Source organism: Thermobia domestica, chromosome 14 (assembly GCF_964235325.1).
Source record: "Thermobia domestica chromosome 14, izTheDome1.hap1.1, whole genome shotgun sequence".
Lineage (NCBI taxonomy): Eukaryota > Metazoa > Arthropoda > Insecta > Zygentoma > Lepismatidae > Thermobia > Thermobia domestica.
Genome location: NC_137467.1, coordinates 119,910,691 through 119,923,128, shown reverse-complemented (window position 1 = coordinate 119,923,128; position 12,438 = coordinate 119,910,691). Strand labels below are relative to the sequence as shown.

General features: G+C 33.7%; 1 protein-coding gene across 2 annotated transcripts in view; it reads left to right on the top strand.

Annotated features, from left to right (window-relative positions):
* LOC145670294 (mediator of RNA polymerase II transcription subunit 25-like) overlaps window positions 1–12,438 on the top strand; it is a 103,602-nt gene that overhangs the window by 27,598 nt on the left and 63,566 nt on the right. For both annotated transcript variants that reach the window (XM_081738757.1, XM_081738756.1), the window contains one exon: window positions 9,184–9,308. In XM_081738757.1, the coding sequence (XP_081594883.1) occupies window positions 9,292–9,308 (17 nt within the window). In that variant the 5' untranslated portion in view covers window positions 9,184–9,291. The remainder of the gene's footprint in view (window positions 1–9,183; window positions 9,309–12,438) is intronic.

Sequence of the window (12,438 nt, the reverse complement as noted above, 5' to 3'; positions counted from 1 at the left end):
CATATATATATGATTTCAACGTATTTTTGCGTAGCAAATTGCTAACCAAATTTGAATTTGCGTACCAGTTTGTGGGTTTTGTATCGCATCATACTTTCTGCATCGTCGGAAATAATTATTAGTATGTATTTATCTGTTTTATGTGGACATGACATAGTATAAATAAAGAATTTGGTATATCACAAACAAATATGATGATAAAAAAAGCAAAACTGAGAAAAAGTAATGAAAAAGTACTAAATTTGTCATTCTACAGATCGTCTAACTGTAGCTGGTTTTGAATGTGTCAATATGAAGCTTTTTATTAATCGCTGAATCCGTAATATCTTTAAGAAATGGGAGATGGACATTACGCGGCACACAAAGTGACTTTTCATTTTTGCAACAAAGAAAAGCCTAGTTTATATAAATATTTTGTAACTCGTATTGTATTCAAATATTTCACGAATTCAGTTCTTTTATTTTTTAAAACACTAAACTGAATATTACTCTTCTTCCGCAATTTCAGTGAAAATTAGAGGCTGTAGCAAAAGTTATACATCTGGTCCAATGCATGAAACAACAAGGTATGTCATTTATGAGCTCACCATTAATTGAAACAAGAGGGGTCACTTCTGAAGTCTTGTATTTTTACGAGTGTAGTTTTTGAAAAGTAAGCTGCGATCATTTCGAAAGCCAATTGAGGCGCTTTATTTCCAGGACCGCAACATGTCAATTCCATGGCCAGTTTCCAGTAATATGATATGTAATCCATAGTGGATTGGTTTTGTTGCTGAGAACCTGAAAGTCACCTTAAGGGTTTTCAGGAGGCATTATTTATCACTTAACTGTAACTTATGTGAGATCGAAAGAGAACCATTCTCTCATGAAGGAAAGACAATCATATTTGGAAGAATAGCTCAATTCGGTAACAAATTATGGTCATAAATGCATAGCGTATTGCAATACAATTTTTCGTTTGCATCGAATTTATGTGATTTTATATAGGAAACTGTGATTTGATACTGCTTTGAAAGAAAATGCTGATATATATATAATTCCATTATTAAAGAATACGTATGAAGATTAGTTCCTGAAACATGATGAATAGGAATAGTGGCATGCATGCAACAAGATGAAGACAGTAGTTTTAAAACTGTAAATTTAACTGTAATAAACTTTCTTGACAAATTCATTATTAAAAGTATTGCTGAGAAAAAACATATATTTTTTGTGATGACATAAGACATCGGTGCAAGCAAAAATACAAGAAGAGGATCGATATGAAGGATAGAACAAATGGCTGATGTAATCATCATAATAGAGTGGGTGGCTGGCCATCTACTATGTAGATTGAAGAACGCATCTGTTTTAACTTTTACGTCTATTCTCTTTTTGCATTTTAAGGCATTGTAAGGCTTTCAAACTATATCATGCATAAATAGGGAAGTGTTATAAGTGTATATATATATATGACGATCTCCATCTGTCCACTGTATCAGAGCAACAGAGATGTGGTAATATGTACTGAGAAATGGTTTTGGTAGGATTTAGCGTCCCAATAATAAGTTAGTTACATTTCTTGTTATTCCTCTGTTGAAAGCAGAAGTGCTTCCAGCTTCACTATTAATCCTTATAAAAAATAAAAAACGGTAATAGTTAGCAAGAAATGGCTTTCTGGTATCAGCCCACCGTCCAAAGAAAAAAATCCGTGTCAGCCTAGTTCCTCTATTTAAATAGAAGTAGTAGACCCATTTTTAACTACTACTGGTTTCAACTTTGATTTGCATAGAACAAAAACTGTGAGAACCAGCTACAAATATTTTGTATGGATTAAGCATCCCAAGAGTAGGTTGCACATGCGATATCATTGTTCTATTGAAACTGAAACTGGTATGATTTAACCAGTTCTGCTTTCAATCTTTTCTCGTAGAGCAAAAACAATAAGAAGTAGCAAGATATAAAAATATATACCGGTAATAACAATAATAAACAAATAACGATTATGGCTTCAGTTACTCAAGAGTAGATTGTCTCGAGCCTTATCCACTTCCGGTTTCAATATTTAATCTTCATATAACAAAAAAGAAGAGGTAGCGAGAAATAGGTTTGAGCGTTCGAAAATATTTCTTCCTTTTCCCTTATTCCTCCATTGAAACCGAAAATTTAAGATACGACTGTTTCCAGTATTGACTCTAGTGTAGTTTGGAAGTCTATCATAATTTCACAGTGTAAAACGAAACGCCTGTTTTTATCTATGATTATCTCCAACATCAGCAAACTAAATTTGAAACTTTTATTGTAGTGATATTTTCATTACTGAGAAATTTGATAGTGGAAACTAGGCATCATCGAAACGAAATGAAGCATTTAAAAAAGATGAGACCAAAATGACAAAAGAAAAAGCTGTTACTTAATGGCCTTAGAAGCAGGAAAACTACAGTAATTAAAAAAAGAAAATAATAAAATACCGGAACTATTGATTCAGAGATTATGGCATTAAAAAAATAACTGTTTATGCTTCTGACAACTTAGATTTTTTAATTTTTTTTTTTTAGAAGGTCGAGAAATAATCAACAGTTTTGGATTTATTTTGATAGGCAGCCTAATAACTTAAGGACATTCTGGAAATTGTGGATACATATCAAGGATAGATATTCAAACTGTTTGCTAGGTTGTAAACGGAAACATGTCCGGAAACTTGAGACATCTAGTAATCTTTCTGTAGCAGTAGATATACTGTTTTTGATACGTAAGTTTATGAGAGAGTCTTTATAGGCACAAGAATATTCATCCATGTTCTCTGGAATTCTGTCCCTATAAAAGAGGTTTTTTCTTTACTGAGAGGTGGTTGCTTAACATGACAGTTTTATTTTTATTTTAAACATAATTAGACGTGAAAAGTTATACACTATCTTCCTTTGTTATTTTTATTCAAAATTTTGCCAGATGAATAAAGTAATGTGGTAGATAGTAGCAACATCATCTCTCTTTTCTTGTGGAGGCCATGAATGAGTAACACCATTAAAACAATACAAGCCAGTCTATTAGTCCTTCGAAAGATTTGATAATTGTCATAATGACAGGCTATATTTATGATAGGTTTCGCCATCGTTATGACTGTTAAACTATTCAGCAAAATAACCCAATTTTAACCTCCAACCTCCTTTTAAATGCTACTAAATCAAAAAGTGTTGAAGATAGAAAGTTGTTTATTCAAAAGTATAAAATTATATTGAAAACAGTTTGTAATTACTGCAGGTCTTCTTGTAAAATTCTTCTTACACTCTACCTAGGAAGCTCAATAGCTGCACCATGCTTCCTTACAGAACGTTTAGGGACTGCAAAACAGACTGTTTCACAGCATCAATATTCTCAGCCACACAAGCACTTTAGACCGGCCAGATTTTCTTTTGTTGTTGTTGTTGTTTTGTTTTTGTTTTCAATGCTAAGCTCATTGTTCGGAAATTCTCGACTCACTGCAAGATAGTCTTCCGATCAGAAACATTTTTTATTACGTGGAACAGCAAACTTTAAGAGAAAATCTCTCTGTTTTGTAATCACAGAACTGCTACTTTTGAAAGACATTTTGACTGTGTATACACGTGTTGAGCTCCTAATCAAACTACAGTGATGACTGAAAACGGGAGAAGAGTGGTGAGTGGAACCGGCAATACCTACTCTTTTCGCTCCTCCACTAACAACGTTAGAGCCGATAGCAGAGTGATAGGTGTTATTAGATATTGAGTATTATTGACAATAATTGGATTCTTAATTGTGCCATTTCAACAGACAAGAGAACAGAGAAACTCAAAGCAGAACAAAGTAATTACAAACTGTTTTCAATACCATTTTATGTTCTTTAATAAACAAGTTTCTATCTGCAATACAGTTTCTTTTATTATCCTTTAAAATGTAGGAGGTTTCATTGTGTCACTCTGTATATTCAAGGTGTTGCTTTCCTTTCAGTTCCGACTCTCAGGTTGGTCAATGAATACTTGAAAGCATGTGATCCAAAGAACAAGACCAAGTTATTTGAGAGATCGGGCGATTTGAGGAGCTTGCAACAAATTTTAAATTAGGACAAACAGCTCAATTTGTAAATTATTCCTTTTTTTTTTTTTTTTTTTTAAAAAAAAAGGAAAAAAATAACAAAGCAAAACTCCATTCTTCAAAATTCATAGTTCGTCAGTGTTGGATGCAATTCTAGGATTGAGGAAAGGAAACTAAAATTTAACAGTCACGTATAATTTTAGTAGGGCCCTCTTAATGAACTTACAGACAAAATAAATTTATTTTCGTGTTTTGATTTTTAATTTTAGACAGAAGTACAGTTTAGCACTGTTCTGTTTCGAGAAATAAGGTTGAATTCAAATTAAGAGAACAATATTAGCATGAATAGTAAATTTCTATCAATTTAAATATGTTTGTAAAACAAAACTTACGTAACCTTCTTTCTTCTTCCACCATGAAGAAATTATACTTCATCTTGAACAAGGAACGATTGGACGGTGTTATGCATAAATTGATTAAGCACCGTTTTTCGTTTTTCGACGTTTTTACATCAGTGAGTAGGAGACAATGTAAATAATGTAAACAAAATTGTTTGAAACCCTACTATTTGCAAAAACGTTCAGGAAATGCTATTCGACCAAGCGCCAAGAACTGGATCGTAATGGTTACATGTTTCTGTTTCCTTCAATATCTCGGAACCATGTTTTAGCGCTTGGTCAATTGATACATAACACCGTCCGATTATTTTTAGCAATAATTTGTTCGTCTGAAAAATGGAGCTCAAAAAGGTGTCTTTCCATTACCAATAACCCACTTTCATTTCTACAGCACTATGTAAATAACTTGTACACTTACCATTGATTTGGAGAAAAAGATACTATGGAGAAAATAGTGTAGACCTTTCCTTTTGCACCACTCTTGAATTTAATGACAAAGTATTTGCTGAGCAAAACAATATATTCACATTTAAAAGCTACATACATGTGACAGTTTCGCCAACTAACACATCTATGTAGTTTTTTAAATGTGAATATATTATTTTGCTCAGCAAATAGTTTGTGTTTAATTATATACAAAGTAAAGCTTCTGCTTATGGAAAATATTACTCAGACTTTATTCCACCACCAATGTTCCACTATTCTTTTTATTCAAGTTGAATCAAAGTGGCCTCAAGTTATTGAAAGCAGTACCTATATTGATGTTTAGAACCCGATATATTAACTTTATACCCTTATTATAACCATTAAGGGCAGTTTCATAGCAAAATTTCAGATATTCTATATTTACTTTGTAGAATTACGTATTAAGCGACTCCTATTTTAACAATCCGAATTCTTAAATTTAAATCCACGGTATGCAAGCTCCACTGATATTTGTCTGTTTTCAAATTATTTAAGAGTTACTTGCGTATTACTCAGTTTAATTTGCAATTTACATTCATTAAACCATGTGTTTTTAATAAATTTATTAATTATTTTAAATTTAAATAGTAATCTTAATGCTTTATTAATGATGGAGAATTAAATTCTCTATATAAATTCCTTTGAGTTAAGCTCTGTTTTAGCAAATAAAAGAGCTAGTCAAACAGGTCTCAAATTACTCTTCAACTTCTCCTTTTTAGCTCTGGTTTTCTGCATTATTAAACTTTACATCATCATTATTTGATTTTATAACTTAAATTGCAGTATTATTAAGCTTCACTTTTAATTCCCAATTACACTAATCACTTAATTGCACAAATTTTGTTACTTGACAACAGCACTTTTATGAATTTTAAACGAAATTTTCTTTCCAGAACTCGTGAAACATTAATAATAATAATACCTCTTTTATGATTTATTTGAGCTTCGATATTAATCCAGTTATTCAGTATAACGACAGTGATTCTAAAGACATTTCCCATTCGGCACAAGAATTTTACACAAGCTGCTTTTTGTGTGTGTGTGTGTGTGTGTGTGTGTGTAATAAGGCAAAGACCATATATCTCTTGTAATCCACAATACATATTAATTCTGCGCCTTTCGTTGTAAGATTACCCATTGATCAAGAGTAGGCATTTTGGTCATTTGATGTATGTGAAACAAGAGTACAATTTAAACCTACCAACTGTGCAACTTTCAGCCGCCGGTTGTATAAAATCTTAGCCACCAGCTGCACAGATAGTCTAGTTAGAATAAACTGTCGGTCACAGTTCGTCTTCCAGCAAAGCACCTAAAGGAGGGGAAGGCGTGCAAAGCACTGTTCTCTCTTTTAAATGATCGACCCACTCATTCTCTCCGTATGAGAAAGAGTCGCTTACATCAACAAATCAATAAGATTTTTTTTTTAAAAAAAAATCACTGAAATTTCGAACTATAGTATCTCAGTTAATTCTGGATCGATTTTCTTCAAACTTTTACCGACATAAAGTAAATTCAATATTCTTCACCAATATTACTTGAAATCATTATCAAACTCAGAGGAAGGTGATTTTTAAGCAATAATTTCTCGAATTGTTACAAAGGACTCAGCCTGTGTTGGCTATGTGCTAGATATTGTTTATTATCCAATGCGAGCTGTTCTAATGGTTTTAATATTTAAATTGTATTTACATTTTCAGTAGGGAGGGGATGTCAAAACAGGTTTGCTATTAATTTGAAATTTTATAATGTACACCCATGTCCAAAATTGTTACATATTTTTAGAAATTACATAAATAGAAATAACTCTCTTATGAGAGAAAATTCTATATATCTTTTTGAAAAGCTCAGAAGAAAAAAACGGATATTTCCGTTAAAAATAAAAAAAAGGCTCCGGAACGTATCGCCGAATTGTAAGTTCCTTTTTCGTAAACGTGGCAAGCGCGCAGCCAGATTTTCAAAGAAAGAGGGAATTTTATATTTTATTACAAATACAACGTAAATCTCTGATGAAGGTATAGAAGGTTTCATGCGAAGGTTGACTGACAATCTCACCCAACCTTCATGCGTTACATTCTTGCGGATCCACTTCCCAGGGGTAACAAAGACTGGAATTATCAAGAAAGTATAACTGTGATGCTATATTCCATCCACATTGTGAGAGGGCGGGGTGCAAGATCATTGATACTTAAGTCATTTGCGACAAAAGAACGAATACAATAAGTTGTATTGATTCAGATTGTATATCACACAAAATTCTCTTAAATAGACTAGAAATATGTGGAATAAGGGTATATCACTATCTTGGTTTAGCAGTTACTTGAAAAACAGAAAACAGACCGTCCAAATAGGTAATTTTCAGTGCAATTATTCATATGTAAAACAAGGAGTCCCACAGAGAACTGTATTAGGTCCAATATTATTTTTAATTTATATAAATGATTTGTGTAATTTAAAAATGCACGGACACATACAGTCATTTGCTAATGACTTCTCGCTTATATGTACTGGTAAAACATGGACAGATATATTTAAGAAAACTGAAACAGAAATGAACAAAGTAAAACAATGACTTGATAATCATCAGTTAGCATTAAATACTGAAAAGAGAAAAGGTATATAACGTTTTTGCCAACTTTAAAGAAAAGCCGGAAAATACGTCACTAAAAGTGCATTATTGTGAAAATACTGAAAAATATAATTGTAGTCCTCTTATTAATGAAAGTAAAGTAAAATACTTGCTTCGTTAGTATATTTATTGATAAACATCTAAAATGGTCTTCTCACATTACACATATCGCCACAATATTAAGAAAATTATTACATAAATTTGTTCAATTACGAGCTCCCGCCAAGTAAACTTTGTGGTGGACAAACACCGTGTGTGTGGGTTTTCTCGGGGTTCTCCCGTTTCCTCCCACTTTCTTCATTCCACCATTTCATTCATTACTCATCATCACCGTCTCCTTTAGCCTAACCGGCATTACCGTGGGACGTAAAACTCAAAAATTTCGTTTCATTTTGTTCAATTACGATACGTTGTAAGCATAAAAATATTAAATACTATATATTATGCTCTTGTAAATAGTATACTTACATATAGTATATTAATCTGGGGTGCTGCTTACCTTACTCATTTAAAACCTGTGATGACTCAGCAAAATAATATTGTAAGAATATGTTTAAAAAAGGACTTGACAGTAGACTAGATAGACTCGATGACCAATTTTTAGTGTTACCACTTTCAAAATTATATTTGCAGAAGTTATTAATATATGTTAAAAAGAATAGAAACAAATGGGACGAAATAAAGCATGTGTACATAACGAGAAATGTGACACACAAAAATTTAGAAATTACAGCAACGAGTAAATCTATAACTCAATATCAAACATATTACAGAGCTCCGGAGATCTATAATGAACTCCCATTCCGAATCAAAGAGGTAAGTAATTCCAACTTACATAAAAGGTTAATTTTACAGTGGTTAAAAGACTCAAAAGATCCTTCTACAATGAAAATAAATTGCTATTGATTTCTGTGATTTCCTGAAGAATCTTTATCGAAGGAGAATAGAGCAACGTATTTCTGTTTAAGCTTATTTTCGGTAACTGTAATACAGCTTACATTCCTGGCTGTTGTATTTTTCTCTGTCGTTCTGTAAGATAATGTCTCAGATCCTGCCTGTTTTTCAAAATTGCTATCATGGTTGAAGACATCCCTGAACTTCTTGCTTTGCTGGCTTACGAAGTCATATCTATAAATAATTTTCCTATATCTAAGCTTAAGGGATTGATTCACATTGCATAACATTCTATTTATCACGCAGATACTCTTCAATGAAACATAACTTTTCATATTAACTTCTTGTAAATTATAAAATACATCATAAATTTTGATTTCATTACCTACTTGTTTCCAACTTTTTTGCTTTCTCAAGTTCATGTCCCACTTTTCTGTCATTATCCTCAGCAACTGTGTAATTAAATGAGCGTGTCATGAGCGTAGTGGGAAGAACTTGCGTGGAATCTTGGCCGACAACACATTCCGGCCAAATGTTTATTGATCCTAGTATAAACTTTTTCAGCGTGAAATTGAAACGTTTTGGACTGTGAAAAAGCCGTGAATTCGATTATTTAGTTTTGAATGGGAAGTCTGTTATATCTTCCACATAGTTGAATAAGCTTTTGTTTATGAAGGTTAGTAACTTTAGAGATAATTTAAATAAATTTTCCTCACGTTCTATAAGTAAATATAAAAGTCCCTAATTTTGATATTTTTGTTTTTTCAGAGCACTAGTACCTTATATGCAATTGTAACTTACCAGGCTGCTGATTGCTTACCATGTCCTAGTAGTGATTGCTATGGACCCTATTCAAATCCACAGAGGTTACTAGCTATGATGGACAGGCTTGAGTAAGTAGTAAGGTGCTGTTAGGAACAATTTTTAAGTATTCTCATTTTGGTTGGAATAATATTCGAACAAATTAAGCAATAAATGCTGTTTGATATTAAATGTGCTATTTATATAATGCTCGGAGGTAGTTCAATTGTCTGATACATTTAAAAGACACATGACGTTAATCAAATTAAATAGTAATTATTGTCCCTATTTTAGAGGTGATTTCTTTTTGATATTTCAATCTGTTATAATCTTCCGTAAATCTATTTCCAGAATTATTCGTTTCAAAGTGTTCGGCTGTAAATAGTGAGTATTATATAATTGTTGTTGTTTTTCTTTTGTTTGCATATATCAAGTATTATAACGTTATTTTACAAGTAATATATGTGTCAGTGTTAGCAGTGTGTCATCATTACAAAAAGATAAGCAACAGCAGACACAGTCTCTTACTTAGCAATATATTGTTTTATATATGTAGTACATAAATACAGTCTCTGTCCAGAATGTTCGGTGAATGACGTCATACTGATCACGGTCGTAAGAGAGCTACTGCCACATCCCGCGTCGAACAGCCCAAGTATGTCTGAACAAGTTCAGGAGCGCTGTGAGTATGCTTATTGTGTGTAAATAGCATATTGTAGAGTGAAGGTAGTGGGCGCGATGGAAACCAAAAATGGAGCAGGGAACGAATGGGCTGTTCTGTTTCGAACTTGGAAAATCAGCGAAAGAGACTCGTGAAATGCCAACAACAGTTTACTTTGAAGTGTGCTGTCACCTTGAAGTGCATTTGTGTGTGGTATAAACATTTTTCAGAAGGGCGGGACACCGTGGAAGAGGCCTCCCAAACTGGCCAGCCTGCAACTACACGCACCCCGGACAGTGTACAGAAAGTGCAGGAACTTTCAGTACAGGTTGGTCGTGAGACAGCCCACCTCATTGTGATCCAGGATTTGCATAAAGGCAAGCTTTGTTCCCGACTCGTGCCCCTCACTTTGACGCTGGAACAAATCCAACTTCGGCTTGACGTTTGTGGAGAACTCAGCGAGACCCAGATTTCTTGAAAACCAAGGAAACATGGTGTCTGAGGTACGGTCCCGAGAGCAAACTCTAGATTATGGAGTAGCGCGGTCCAGGGTCGTCGAAAAGAGAGAAAGTGCGATGTGAGAGATTCCGCATCAAGACGCGAGAAAGTGCGTGGTGTTCTTCGATCCATAAACGAATCCTCCCTGAGTTCCCATTACGTTAAATGCTGCTGCAACGGATCAAGTGGGTACGCCCCCACTATGTCAAGCAAGGCGACTAGACTCTGTTCCACGACAATGCAAGGTCACACACTGCCTTTTTAGTGTGGTAGTTTTGGCCAACAGGGAGTTATATCACTCACCCGACTTGCCTCCACCAGACTTTTTCTTGTTTCCTAAATTGAAATAAGCACTGAAGGGCCAGAAGTTTTCGGACATCCAACGTAATTTTACGACCAAACTGAAGATCATTCCTAAAGACGAGTGCACCGGAAGTTTCCAATACTGTATACCATTCCCGGAAGTGCATTACCATTAACGGAGATTACTTCGAAGAACAGTAACTGCTGTTTCAGGTAAGACAACGATCAATTCGAAATATTGACACAGTCACCGAACTTTCTGGACAAAGATTCAACAAACAAGACTATTTTAACAAAATAAACCCAATTAATTATTATTTGCAACGAACGATATGCTTTTTAGTGCCTTGAAAAATTAGTTTTTCTCGATTTTTTAGAAAACTACTAGGGCCCTGTCTAGCGTAGTTGCTAACGCTCTCACCTTTGGTGCGAGTGGTCGATTTCCAGTGGGTACATTTTCGAAAAGGTGTAACAGTTTTTCCAGGCCGGGCATCCAAAGTGAGATTTTTCCTGAGGTTTCCTCATTCACATCAAACAAATGCGGGAGTGGTACCTAACATAGGTTCCAGCTCGCTTCCATCTTCTTCGTTCCTTTCTTCTATCTCCTTCCCCAGGTAGTGTTTGTTATCTGCCATACATGAAGGGCTTGAAGCCATACATGTCGATAATGTTCAGAAATATGTATAAATAAATAAATATTTTAGAAAGCTAAGCACAAACTCATCTGTATAATTTTATGGCGCTCAATGAAATCTATCGATTGATATACATATATTTATCACATTTATGCAGATTTTTTTTTTCTCAGTTAAACGCTAGTAATAATGTAGAATTTTTCATTTTTTATTCTGAGTTATTAACCTTTTGCTTATTTGGCCTTCGATAATAACTAAATTTAAAATCGGAAAATTCTTGTGCATAATAGCTTACGCACGTGTATTTTAGGAGAATTACCCGGTTACGTTTGTTTTGTAGTAACCCATCAGCGCTTGAGTAATGCTCCTTTCATTCAAGCGAGAAAAATAGTATCGTTCTAATTCAGTACAATAATAGTTACGTATAGTGCATCTAGTGTGTGACTTGATTGTTTCAGTTCAATGGGAAAGATATGTTACTTGCAGTGAAATAAACTAAATATACGGATTTAAATTAAACCTTTCCAGCAAAATAAAAGGAAGAGGATTTCTACATATGATCGCCTGTTTTCATTCTCTCACATTTACTCGTGGTTGGAAGTTCTGAATCTGTAATTAACAGGAGGATAAAAAGTTAGGAATTCGTACAATGCTGAACAACTGTACTAGCGTTAACTTTAGGATTTTTATTTAGTTTTTTTTTTAAATATATTTTTTAAAAATAATAATCACGCTGTTAACTAGCAATCCAACTATTTAAAATTATATTTAAATTAAATCAGGGTTCTGAGGTGGCTACAAACCTGGAAAACTGAAAAAAATCCGGGAATTTGATTTGATTTGGGTTTAGCGGCCCTTTTAGCAGCAAAGCTATATGAGGCGTGGAACTACAGCGTAACATTGGATCCGAACCACATAATTTCTACTGGGAATCGAACCCTAGTCAGCCACTAGGAAGTTCTTCAGGGAATTTGAGAAGACCGGAAAAAGTCTGAGAATTTCGAAGAATGAGATTTTATAAATATTTTAAATGAAAATTCTAAAACAATTTTATATGATATTGATGAAGATATGGATCTTGTCTTTTAATTGACAACTTCAAACTTAAATAACGAATAAAAGTGG